The following is a 14376-nucleotide window of genomic DNA, read 5'->3' on the forward strand; positions in this document are numbered from 1 at the left end:
GAAAATACTGCATAAGGAGATACAAAAAGAGGAAAATGCTAGCAGCAGATATCCTCCCATACTTTTTGCATATAGAAATCCCTTTTTACTGCTTCAATCAGTTAATTATTAAAAGGAAAAAAGGTTAAAGTGATTAAAGCTTTTTTTTCTCTGAGGTGTCTCTGACAGCACTCAAAGGCTTAAGGACCAGCTTACAGTTAAGACGATTTTACTATCTCTATCTGTATTCCATTATCTTTTCCAATATATTAAGTCACTGAGGAGGGGAGTAGGAGAGAATGAAATGGAGAAAAAAGATTAAGATTAAGATTAAGAATACTGAGCACTATAATGATGATGCAAAGGAGACACAAATTAATAAAAAGTGACGTTGTCTTCATATTCGTTTGTAAAGTGGCTAGTAAACTATTGATGCAATAATAATAAAAACATTGAAACAAAGTGCAAGAAATAGCAGTACAATGATGTGGTGACACAGACAGTTCTGTGTAACTGATTCACATATAGTGGAGCTGCTCTGGTAGGTTAAAATAAAAATTGTCCATCACCACAAAACAACTTCACTATGAGCTGAGTTTCACTCTGTGAGAAGAGGGTCATTCTGTGGAAAGATCCACTCTGCTTCACCCCCGCTGTAGAGACACGGGTCTCTGTGGGCAAAGGGTGATCTCTGGAGGACCATAGCTTCACACCAAGTGTGAAGCAGTGGTAGCTAGTGATTTTTCCTTATCCCTCATCACAAGGGGTAGTGTCAGCTTCCTTTCTGCTCCTATCTGCTTCACCCCAAAGAAGAGCAGAGGAGGAGGTGGCAATCCCTCAGAACATCCTTCTGTGGGCACAGCTCTGTTGTAACACCACAATGACCTACTTATACGAAAGTGAAACTTCAGTGTAAAGAGCGTAAAAGTCCATAGAAAGGCACCAACCCAATTTGGGGTTTTTGACACCACTTCATTATATCCAAATTGACTATAAACAGATTCCACTGTTTTGTTGGTGGGAAGAAACCTAAGTAGAAGCAGAAGGAAAAAGTAGTCCAGGAATGTTCTTGGTGCTTCTATGCAATGGGTCTGAGATTTTTTTGTATGACAAAATGAATGATTCTGGAAAGGAACAAGAACATGATCTTAAATTACAAAAATTGCAGTAGCTCAAATAAGTTGGAGTCAACTGCAGATGTCTTTAAAGGTAGCTTTTTATAGTTGATCCTATTTAAATTGGTCCAAAACCAATTTGCATAAAGACCATAACTATTAAAAGTTAAGCAGTAATGGAGAGAAAAAGTGATCCTCACACAATTAAACCAGAGCAATGAATTTTAAGAAATGGATGTCAATGAAGTTGGGGTGAACCAGTGCCCCTCCTCTGTGCCAATTTATACCACACAATGGTATCATACACCAGGGTAGGTGGCACAGACATGCCTTAATTAATAAATGACTGGGCTCTCTGAAAGGACATGACCAGGTCAAAAAGTACCCGATACTATAAAAGTAGCTGGGATCTATTTATAATGGCTTCTTCTCTGTGAGGAGCAATTATTTTAAAAATCTGTTCCACATACTTTGCCCTAAAATGCCCTGTTCCACATACTTTGCCCTTCAGCAAACACTCAGCACACAAAGCAAAGATACAAACATGGTCATAGACAAGTGACAGGAGAGCAAGAGTGAAGAAGATGACAACTGTTTCAAAATTCTGTTTGCCTTTTTAGGAGGTAGAAAATTAAGGATCTGAAGAGAATCCCAGTGACCACTAGCAAAAACCATGCAGAAAATCCACTGTCAGGTGGTGCTAGAGTTGGGCCAGGATATATGGTTCCTTGCACAATGGTGAGTTTTACTGATGCCAAGAAGACAACTGAAGGGGAAGCACAGCTACTCATGAACTACTGAGGTGAAATGAAACAGCCAAGATGCCCTCTAAAAATGAGTTCTTTATATATAAAAACAAAACACAGATGTTTGACAAGGTTTCAGGAGGAAGTCAAGGGCAAAGACAATAGCACATGCTCAGGGGAGGTGGACAGGACAGAAGAAGCTGTCCCCCTGCTTTGCCTACCCTCCAGTCCTCACTAGAGCCATGGTCATGAGAAACATCGCTGACATGACCACTGGTTCTAAGGAAGTATTCCTAAAGGTGCAGAAAATAGAATTTAACCACCACTGTTATATTCATTTCCTACTCCCCACCTCCTTCAAATAGGGGCTGATGCAACCAAATTAATACTGTAAAGAGTAAATACTACTAGCTAAAATACAACTCCTAGTTATGTCCACCTCTGGGTTTCTTGGTGAATTTGGCCTATTTCACACCTGTACCTGTCTTGCTTATTATTATTTATACTACTGTATCACCTAAGAACCCTACTCATGGATCAGGACCCCATTGTGCTGGGTGTTGTATAAACATAGAACAAAAAGATGGTCCCTGCCCCATGGAGTTTACAATCTAAGCAAGCTGCGACTCTTCAAGGGAGGGACTATGGAATTTGAGTCTCATATTAAACGGATCAGATTGTCTATGATTAAAAAATAATAAATAATGTGTGTCGTTAAATGTCAGTCAGTATTGGCTAGGGGAGTTTTGGTTCTCTGAAGGTGAATTTAACAAAATCTGCTCATACTGGGAGCTTAATCTCAGGGCTTTATGAAGAAACAGCCTCTGAAAATATTGTTAGCCATTGAACACAAAAGCATGTGAATCTGAATCTCTCCTCAGACTTTCCCAAAGAGGTTTCACTTTATATTAAATGCTGCAGAGGTGGAGAACCTCCCCGGGTTTCTCTAAGAGATCAGCGACATCCTACAGACAGATGCCACATGGGGAATTGCTTCCATTCAAGAACCAAGAACTCAAATAACAAAACAGTGATCCTGCTTATTCCTGGGGTGATTGTATTTTTCTAAACTTGTTCGGCCTCTCTCTTTGGAATAAGGTTATCATGACTCATGGCAATCAATTATAACAGCCAGCTTATGAGAGAATTGGAATGAGGGAGTGAGAAATTAGTGGCCATATGTCATCTCATATAATGTCAGAAGTAATTATTTTCCTACTGCTGATGCCATGTGAATGATCAAAGCAATCATCACCCATTTATGTCCTCCTTACTACCAGTCCATTAATTGCTGAAAGTGAGCCTTCTTAGCCTGAAATATCCAAACAGCTGCCAAAAGAATGAAAAAAGAAACATAATTCACCCTTACCATTAGCACACCAAAGGACCACCAATCTGCACTCTGAGTGTGTCCTCGCCGGTTGACCACTTCTGGGGCCATGTACTCTATTGTCCCACAGAATGAATAGGCTCTCTTGTCATGGTCAATGGCCTCCTTGCTCAGGCCAAAATCTAGGCACATTTTGTAAATAGACAGAACTCTTGTCAGATCTTGGTTTACGATTATAAACATTATCTCACATTTAAACAGCATTTTTCATTCAGATGAAACTCAACAGTTTACCACAGAGATACAGCATACCGAATCCAACTGAAAATTGAATATTTACAGAAGTGCACATTCACGTAATGTGCAGTTTATGTGCACATAAAACAAAACATACTCAGAAGTTGGAAGCTGCATTTGCATGCGGCTATATGCGAACAAAATTCCCTGCTTGCATGTAGGGTTTTGTACCCTGAAGTTGGACACATGCATTTTTCCACACACTTCTGAAGATACGTCCCTGAGATGGCAGAGGTAATTTGGATAAGCAGAATACTTGTACACCAGCTGGAATTTGCACAGGACATTGGAGTTAACACCCAATTCTTACAAAAAGTACCATGGAATTTCTAATCATCACAAGTGGACAAGCATGCAGTGATGCCCACACCTCAGCTCCAAGGCAATACAGGGATGTCCATTCTAGGCATCTTTTGGTTGCAGTCTAATCTGAAGCTAGAAGCCATGCCAGAAGGGTGTGTGGTTGCAAGGACTCTTGGGTTAGAAGTCTGGAGCTGGAAGCCACAGTCAGGAGCCCAATTTTATCTGAAAAATGGTACTTCCTGCATGCACAGGGCCCTTACACTACACCAGGCCAATCGCTCAGCAATGACCAGAGGGAATAATGTCAGCTACTGAATCATCAATCCCACTTCCTGCAGCCTCTAGGTTTTCTCTACCAACTTCCTTAGAATCATAGGATATCAGGGTTGGAAGGGACCTCAGAAGGTCATCTAGTCCAACCCCCTGCTCAAAACAGGACCAATCTCCAATTTTTGCCCCAGAACCCTAAATGGCCCCCTCAAGGATTGAATTCACAACCCTGGGTTTAGCAAGCCAATGCTCAAACCACTGAGCTATCCCTCCCACCCAGCATCCTTCCAGCTACTGACCCAAGGTCACAGCTTGATGCATGGAAACCAATGCAGTACATTGGCAAGCTTATAGAGATTAAGTTTCAATGATCAAATGCTGTTCTTTACACACCTGTAATCTTAATGTGACCCTCTTCATCTAGGAGGATGCTGGAAGGGAAAAGGCAAAAAACATAGAAGGATTATAAAGATACGTAGTACATTTAACAATAAAGAATAAAAAATGGTGGAAGAGAGGAAATATATACAAATTAAATATACATGTAGCCCGCCTCCTTCTTAGAGACTCCAGAGAAGAGAAAGATCCCCAGAAGCCCAAAGGTCTACATACCTATATGCATGAGACATGAATAGCCTGTGCAGGCTGGATAATCAGCCTGACTGACATGCCAAGGCAGCCAATTGCATGATTTGAATGTTTGGTTGGGACTGCCCAGACACATGATCTGAGACCCAGTGTTTGAAGGAAGGGAGTTGACTGCAGGGTGTCTGCTTTCAGCAACAAAAATCACAGAGCTTTCACTGCTCTTGAAGGAAAGGAGAGAAAGGTGCACAGAGAACCCAAGGCTCTTTGGTTGTAAAGTGATCTACAGAGTCTTAAAAGGGAGAAATAAGTGGACTCTTACACTCTTGAAGACCAGAGGTTTCTCTGAGAGTGGGCTACACACATTTTTACAGTGTATTATCATCATCAAGGGTCAAACAAAAAACAAACAAATAATGCAAGTTAGATTTAAGGCTGCCATTCTGTTCACGACTCCCCGGGATGGCTCAGTATTGTAGCAATCTCAGAAGAGAAGTTAATTTTATCACATAGACTTTAAGTGTCAGCCACCTATTAGGTAGGCCTGTGAACCAATAGGCACAATGTGACAGGTTAAGAAAAGAATGAGGTCATACCTCTTAGATCTGCATGCAGAAGACTGAACCAACTGCATGGCACCACCTTGCCTTGGATCATTTGGAGCACTCTTATACATCCAGGATTCAGTGAATGGAGAAGCATGAGGGGGTGGCTAAGAAATGAGATGTTGGAGGGAGGGAGTGTTGTCCCCTTTCCACCTCCAACATCCAATGGGAAATCTGCTGAAAAGGTAATACAGCCACAAGGGAGGATTACACAGTTCTCATCTCCCTAGGTCCCTTCCAGTGAAATTTAACTCCAGAGGCCATGATCCGGTCACGCCGTGAATAATTATGTTGAATTTCCATGCTTATATCAGCTTAAATTAGCCCATGAATATTATTTATTTTGATGTATTTCATTTTTAATAGTAGAAGTAAATACATTTTTATTTTCTGAGTTAAGTTTAACTCAGCACCCATAACAGATTGAAAGGTGATGGCAGACCAACCTCACTGGTGTAGGGAACATAGTAAAACCATGGTAGTGAGACTGTGGATATCTACAAATGCAAATGAATTATCTGTCCCAGACTCAGTAAATAAATGCTGTGCTCTTGAAGGAGCATGCTGCACAAGGGATTTATTTAGGTATTCACTTTATAAATTATTTTTACCATATGAAAACAGTAGTATGGAGTATTTAATCTAATTGCTGATTTATGTTTTGAAGAAAACCTAACTCTTATCTCCTGACTGCTTGTGGTCCATAAAAAGATTCTACTGCACTTTTCAGAACAGTAGGGATTTTAACCCTAGTCAACTGGTCAAATTCCAGCATGGGTAATTGCATTTTACCCACCTAAATTTCCTTACCATACCAATTGGATCTGATACAATTCTTTACTTTTTGCCCTGAACTATTCTGTAGTGTTTCTGTGCACTGCTGAATATATTTTTTCAGCATTGAAAGCAGCTCTCTTTCAGTGATGTGAAGTGATTTCTCGTTATGTGATTGTGATATATTTCACTATTCAAAAATATTTGTGTGGAAAAACTAGAGATTCTACTGATCTGTAGTGTGATTTTGATAATGGGGAGACATTTTCACTTTCCCCACTATTATAAGCAGGTTTTTTTTGGTAACAAATGTTAAAAATGCAATCTTGGAGTTATAACCTCATGTTTTCATATATTTGCTCCAGGCCAACATTTGCTGTTTTCACAGAAGCATTCTGACATGAAACATTAAGGCAGCCAGCAAAAAAATCACCGATAGTTTTTGTGGAAACAAGAAAGAATGTTGAGACAATATTGTGATTCAGTAACTTTTAAGGATATTAATTTTGTCGCCCTAATGTGGTCAGCACTCCTTTAATCAACAAAAAGATTAAATATGGAAAGCTAGTAGTCAATCACATTGTCTCTCTTTATATTCCCGTCCTCTCAGACATTCAGATCATCATAATACATATAATTAAAAGAAAACATAATAGAAGCAAAACTGATACATTAGCATACACTTTCAGAAAATGTTGTCTTTGCACTGAAACATAATTAAACAGATGATCATCTGTAATCCATTTGTAGGCTGGGAACAGACTATTATCAAGTATAATTCAACATCAAAGGCTGACAGCTGAGTCACTATTATTGTTCAATAAGGAAAGCTTCTTCTTTTCTATCACCTCCCACCTTCCTGAGGAAGCATGATTTTTACGCACTAGCCATGTAACAGGCATGTTTAAATATGGACTAGTGATAATCTTCCCTCAACAAGAGGGTTACACTGAGGAAGATACAGTTTTAGGCTCCCCTGACCCAGGGGGTTTAGAGGCCAGTCTCAGGAGCTGGGTGTGAAACCTTGTTATGGGGTGGGCTAACCCCCCCTTCCCAGGCTGATAGGTGTAAACTCACCCTTCAGTTACCATCACTGCAAACATAAGCCCCACCTAAGACAAAAGGTAGGCGTAAACCTGCCCAGGCGTGGGTTTGTTGAGATTTGTTTTGGGTAGGTGTTCCTGGGAGTGTGAAAGAACACACAGCTACTGAGGTCACGGATCAGAACAGAGAGAGAGGCAGAGGAAAGGAAACAGAAAAAGGCAAACAAGAGCCTGTGAGCATAGTGACAGGTTTCAGAGGAGCAGCCGTGTTAGTCTGTATCCGCAAAAAGGAAAGGAGGACTTGTGGCACCTTAGAGACTAACCAATTTATTTGAGCATGAGCTTTCGTGAGCTACAGCTCACTTCATCGGATGCATAGTGAGCATAGTGTGACCCTGGAAAAAGCCATAGAAAGAGCTTTTGGCACTGGTGTTGGCTAAAGAGGCTTGGGGGGCTGGTAAGCTAAGGAACTGCTTCTTTTGTCTTGATTCCTTCTGCATTCAGAGACACAGGACTTTATACTTTCCTTGTAAATAAACAAGATTGCATCAAACAAATACCTGGCTCTTACCAATTTCTCCTCCCACCTGGAACATCCACAGAGCCCTGAACTTTGACTAGCCAGTCAGGTCAGAAAGGGGCAACAGGAGCAAACATGTGGTAATCACACAGTTTTGACCCTGGAAGTGTAGAAGGGCACACAGTGATGACTCTTCTTCACTCCCAAACCCAGGGGAAGGCTTCTGATAACAATGTAAGATTGCAGTTCTGTAGTAATTCCAGGGAATTGCCAGCTAGGCACAGAGCAGAGCTGCAAAGCATCCATTGAATTCTCCCGTGAATCATCCATACTATAAATAGTTTATTTCCCACTGGAAAAGAATGCTGCTTTTTGCAGCATTAACTTCTGAACCATGCATTCTACATCCCCATCCTCCTTGAGTAGTTCACAGCAATGGACTGAAGCTAATTTGTAATCAGGCTAGCTGTATTGCCAAGAGCGAAAGGGGCCTAAAAACATGCAGTGGGCTTTCTGACAATAGGACCCTTATTCTCATGGATTCATTAATAAAAATGAACACACACATCAAAGCACTATATACTGTATGGAGAGTGGGAGACAGAGAAAAAGAACGTTGCAATCTTTTGGGAGACACTCAGACCCTATCGCAAGGAGGGTCTAGACAGATGAGATTAGAGAGAAATTTTTGTTTGCAATGCAGGAGATGAGATTCCCTGCATCAGGCTCCACACATTTGATTCGACTATGCTCCTGTCCCTATTGCATGACCACTAATACCTCCACTGAGGGGATAAGTCATGTTCAGCGTTCCCGCTCCATTTTCTTTGTATTTAGCAGGCTACAAACTCCACTGAGTGCTACATTTTTGTCCTTAGGCAAGCTTACACTTCTGTCACTTACACTTGCAGCTTATACTTGCCCAAGGACAAAATGGGGAGAGAGTGTTTGGATGGATGCATGTATGCACACAGAGTAATTTGTCCCCTTACAATGTATAAAATATACAGAACTCCATATTGATGAACCAAAAATTACACTGGAGGGAAAAAAGGAAAATGAGCTACTAATTGGAGGGGAAAACATGCTCATTATTGCAATGAATCAATTTAAGATTAGTGAAGCAGCCACTGTATCCACGACTAATTATCCTGACTGAAACGACTGGCATTTAGTAAACTTCACCAGTAATTGTGGAAACATACCTCGTCTTCGATCATTCTTCCTGTCTTGTCTCTTTATGTTTTATTCTTTTTACAGTTTCTTTTTACTCTACTCTATCATTAACAGAAAGCTCTATTGTGACAATCACAATTATTTCAGCTACTGCTTATGAGATGCACAAACCTGATCTACACTACTTTTGTTTTCAGGGGGAGGGGGAAAAAAAAAGGAAATCAGACATTGTTAATATGATTCAGGCATGGAAAAAAATAATCTTTCTTCCAATTCAATGGTTTGAAATTATAACAATAGAAGAGGAAGAACAGACAAGCAAGTTATACTAGGTTATAATTCCACTGAGGACGCCAATGGTATCACAAAACCCTAAGATGGAACTTCTCTATATTCTACTTATGCATAATTATTTTTTCAATGTAAGGTTAGAAAGTGTCTGTGTAAAACTGAGGCTCTTCACATTCTATATTTCACAATTAGTAATAATAATAATAATAATAATAATAATAACAACAATTTGCACTTCTCTAGTAATTTCCATTTTGAGATCTTAAAACACAAACAATGAATTTAATCATTGACAGCCTGAACCAATGCCTATTGCCCTTCATTGGATCAGGCCCCGAGTCAGGGGAGAATACAAATCTCTATTTTACACATGGGGAAACTAAGACAGGGACAGTAGAGTGACATGCCCAAGGTCACACAGGATGTTTGCAGTAGAGCTGGGATTACAACTGACAGCTGAAGTCCACAACAATCTTAAACACAAAAAAATCCTTCCCACTGGATAGTGACATTACTGTATATCTCAAATCAATACTAAAATGATTCTGTCTGTGACACTTAGCAATTTCTGTATCTGTTTTTTAGTTCTGATCCATGTCTTCTAGGCTTCACTTTGAGCTTTAGGTTCAAACAAGCCTGAATGCAGAATGAAACTCAGCCAAAACTACCAAATTTGGCCTGGTGCCAAACTCATGTGGAACTATTCGAAGTTTTCATGATTTTGGTCAGATATGCTCCATACTTAGGTCAGGTTTTCATGAAATGTAACCTAGATTTTATGCTTTTCAGCAAACTTGGCCAGACGTTCTGGTTGCTAAGAAAATCTGAAACACCATTTGAGTTTCATCTGGTTGCAGGTTTTGTTATGAAAGTTCCTCACAGCTCCAGAGATCAAAATATCTTCATAAAACAGGAGACATTCACAAATTTAGGATGTCATCACATTGTATTGTGTGTTTATTGTGGTACAATATTTGCATCATGTCACCCAACCGCAGCACTGCAGATTGTTCATCCAAATTCATTTGTGATGTAACTCCAGTACATTCAATGAAGACAATGAAGAGTTACAACAGAATTACATCAAGTATGTATTTGGTCCTTTGCACTACAAAAGGAAGAAAATTACCTATGACTTCTTGGTAGGAGGTAGAACTACTCTCCCAAATCCTTCATACTACTTTAACCACACCATCAATACAAACATACATTTTCATGTACGGGTTTCATGAACTGTGTATGTTTTTCCGGCATTTAATGGCTGCCTTTAAGGGATCGATTCTGCCATTCTTACATTGAATCATACTTTACTGCACAAATAATTCCACTGGTTTCAACGGGACTGAGAAAGACCAATTTTTGGCTATTTAGATTAGATCCTCTAGTTCTCAGCATCACAACACTTCCTGGTGTGCAGAAGTTGCACTTAAAAACTTGTCAGTTGTGATTAATAAGTGGTTAATAACACTAACTCAGTATTTGCAATTTGCTCTAGATATTTGTATGAGGAACATAGAGAAGTAAAGGGAACATTGCTAATATTATGGTTATATTATCAGGTAATCTAAGGCAAAACAGAAAGTTTTAAAGAGTGACCACCCTAACAGTATCTAAAAATGGTATCCAGTAATTCTTTATTGATAGCGAGAATAGAAAGTTAAAAAAATATTCCAGATGTTTACAGTTGAAACTAATATGTACTAGTAAATCATCGCCTTAAAAGACTTTATATATATAAAACAGGACATGGGGCAGTTGGAAAGTCAGGCTTGTCTGAGCTTTTATGATGTGATGTAAACCATCAAGCCAGTGATGCACTCAGCACTTTGCTAGGGGATTTACAGAGAGATATGATACTGTTGGTATCTGTATTGCAGTTTTGCTTGATTATTTCTGAAATATTAGATGCATTCAGCACTCTCACATGTGGTTTGAACCAAGTTAATGTAAAAAAAGACAACTCAAAAATAACACTTTGAAAGATAAATATCTCCTAATGTAGATTACATATAAAATCTTTCGAACAATTAACTATTCTTTTCTAACTTGTCTCTTTTTCTTTAATGTTTTGGATCAGATCAGCCAATAGGGCTTCATAAAGTTCTGATGAAACCACAAGCATTCATGCCATCCTCTCCTAGGCTTGGTCTACACACAGTTATTGTTCTGGTATAACTATTGTGGTTAGGAGTGTGATTTTTTACCCAAATACTTATACCAGTACAGCTTCTAATGTGAACATAGTGTGACAAAGTTCCTCCTCTACCTTGGTGGGTCTTGCGCTTATTGGCGAATTTGCTTACCTTGGAGCTTCACGGCAGCCCTCAGCTTGGCCGTTTTTCTGAACCCACAGTCCAGGTATAGTTAAAGCAGTACGAACATTTGTGTGTAGACAAGCCCTTAGCTACACCAATGTAATTAGAAGGATTCCTTTGTATAGCTTTATTTACTATGTGTTCAGAGTCATTTATTATAGACTGAATTGGTAGCATTGCCTATTATTAAAGTTGCTGACATCCCATTATAAGACCCTGTTTCCAGTTATTTATAATCTTTGCCAAACTTCAAGTGTTTGGGCTAAAATTTTCCATGCTGGGTGTCTGCCTCAGGTTGAATATTTTGGGGGAATGGGGGAGAACAAAATTTAATCTAAAACAGTTCATCCATTTACAAGAATGAAACTAGGAAAAAATATGTTGTTTTGCTCATGTTAAAAAATTAAAGCAACCTTTTGTGTGTAAAAAGCTCTAGCATCCCCATGCTTTGGAGCAGGCACTTGAAATTTGGCAGGGGGTAGCCTTTGTGTCAGGGATGTTCATTTTGCCATCTCGATGAAAATCTGCCCAAGTTTGGCCAAGTTACATGCCTTTGAAAAAAATTGCAACTTGAACATGTTCAGAATTTTAACAGCTAAACTCCCAGAAGATTCCATCTGCACTGAGCATGCTCTGGGACTGAGCAGGACCTTCCCTAAAATTGAAATTATGGGCTGCTGTGGGTTGTGCGGGGTCTGGGCACCTGAGTGGAAAGAAGAGAGCCTAGTGCTCCTATGCTCTCAGTGACACTCCAGCCCCCTGGCTGGGCCCAGGCACCAGGGAGGAGGAAGCTGCTTTATTCAAATTCAAAGGTGACCTGAGGAGATATGAGCCAGACCTGTGGGAGGAGTAGATTAAGACAAGTAAACTGGGAGGAGGGGGAGAAACTGGTGGGGGAGACTGGGAGCTAGGGAACGAAACTGGGACTAGCTGTGCAAGCAGACTGGAAGCTGGAGAGAAAAATGGAGTGGGGTGACTGCACTGAATGAGGGAGGGATCCTATCGAAAAATAATAGGTGATCATGTAATTAAAAACTGTATCATAATGTATACATGCAAGGGGTTGGAATAAAGATTGCATAGGGAATCTTAATTCTGGCATTTCCTAACTTTTGAGTACTTGACTTTGCAACCTGACCAAATATCTTTTAATTTCGCTCTTTTGAGGGTGCAATTGAATGAATCATAGAACATCAGGGTTGGAAGGGACCTCAGGAGGTCATCTAGTCCAACCCCCTGCTTAAAGCAGGACCAATCCCCGATTTTTGCCCCAGATCCCAAATGGCCCCCTCAAGGATTGAACTCACAACCCTGAGTTTAGCAGGCCAATGCTCAAACCACCGAGCTATCCTTCCCCACTTCTGAGATATATTTGTATCTCAGCTTTTTGACTGGATAGTACTATAAAGACAACAGAGGGCCTATCTAACACTGGTTCAGCTCCATTGATGTTTGCACCAGCGGGAGCCCTAATGTAAATGGGCTACCAACACTGGTTTTTTGAGCACCATGTTTACTAAGTTTACTATCAGCAGGATTATGTGACATGAGGATGAATAACAGCATTAGCAGCTAGTGGGCTCTCTACATTATGGCTCTCAACACTGCTAAAACCAGTTCACTTTATATAATCTTTGGAGGCCTATTAGTCCCATGGCAGCCTATTTTGGCTTTTAAGGGGCCTAATGAGTCTGTTTTCATTTTTGTGGTCACTTTACCATTAACTCTGACTTTCTTATATTTCTCACTTTTTTGTTTGTTAAACACAACTTCACTGCCATGTGCCTACAAACTTAACTACACCGTAACTCAGCTTTTTAAATGGGTTTGTATTAGGATTATTTTCTAGCAGTGATTCAGTACTTCACAGGTTGGTCAAAGCAACAGGCAGTGGAGAATGTGCCATTCCCCAACAAAAGAAACAATATCATCAAGTAGAGCACACTAGCACGATTCTTAATTAGAGCAATCAGAATCAAAGATCACAAATATTTTATTTATTTATTAGCTTTTCTATGGTGCTCATGAATGCAGTATGTGATTGCCTAGCAAACATGAATCAACTAAGCACCAAAACAAAGTCAAATCAAAAGGGTTCCTGGCAGATAGAGATACAAAAACATATGGCACTTGTTACTGATGACAGATGTTCTTTTATATTTGATATTTGGTAATAAAGTGATACATTTATTCCTTTAGATGTTAAATTCAGTGGGTGACTTTCTGCACTTGATAAATTTCTGGTTCTTATTTTCATTTAACCAAAAATGACTGGAACTTTTAGTAATTTGTGAAATGGTCTTTTGAGTAAATGACATATAGTTTCAGTCATGTCATTATCTACTGGTCGGTCAAAATGACTGCAATATATACATGAAACTGAATTTGAAGGTTATGTAATTTGTATCGTATTTGTGGATAAACAACCTTCCTGTCCACAACTCCTTACAAAATCAAACTTCCAATATTCTTGGCTTCTTCTTTCCTTCAGAAGTATGAAATTGATTACACACCACTCTGAAGAAATAATTGCATTTATTTAAATTGCATGGCATGAAGGGAAAGAATATTGCTATGTTCTTAGAGTTTGGAGCATAAAGGATAGTCAGACTGGCTCTGTTTCTGCACTACACTGTAATCTCCTTTAAACAAACCTGAATATTTCATTAAAAAGGTTCATAACTTTTAAAGGTTGAAGCACGTTTTATTAAAATTGGAATGGAACAATGTATGCTAACCACAAGTCAACTGGAACAGAGCAACAACAAAAAATATCAACTGACTCGCAGTCATCTCACTATGAGTGTCATTTGCTTTATTTCAGTAGTAAATACAAATATTTTTAAAAAGCAAAAAAAGAAAAAAAAAGGGAACACTAGCATTTTAGAAACAGTAAATTTACCAGTACTCTTGGCAAAATTTAGCTAACATCACTGAATAGTTTGTAAACCAGCAGGATTAAGGCCAGTTTATATTGGTTCACTGCTACAAATAGAAGTAAACTTGTTTAAATCGAGAAAAGAACTT

The 14376-nt window shown here is 39.3% G+C and overlaps 1 protein-coding gene across 4 annotated transcripts in view; it reads right to left on the minus strand.

Moving 5' to 3' along the window:
- RPS6KA2 (ribosomal protein S6 kinase A2) overlaps positions 1-14376 on the minus strand; it is a 475722-nt gene that overhangs the window by 108730 nt on the left and 352616 nt on the right. For all 4 annotated transcript variants that reach the window (XM_084622452.1, XM_084622451.1, XM_084622454.1 and 1 more), the window contains 2 exons: positions 4434-4471; positions 3210-3352 (listed from right to left, as the gene is read on the minus strand). In XM_084622452.1, the coding sequence (XP_084478578.1) occupies positions 3210-3352; positions 4434-4471 (181 nt within the window). The remainder of the gene's footprint in view (positions 1-3209; positions 3353-4433; positions 4472-14376) is intronic.

Source organism: Lepidochelys olivacea (assembly GCF_965140295.1).
Source record: "Lepidochelys olivacea isolate rLepOli2 genome assembly, chromosome: 3".
NCBI lineage: Eukaryota > Metazoa > Chordata > Testudines > Cheloniidae > Lepidochelys > Lepidochelys olivacea.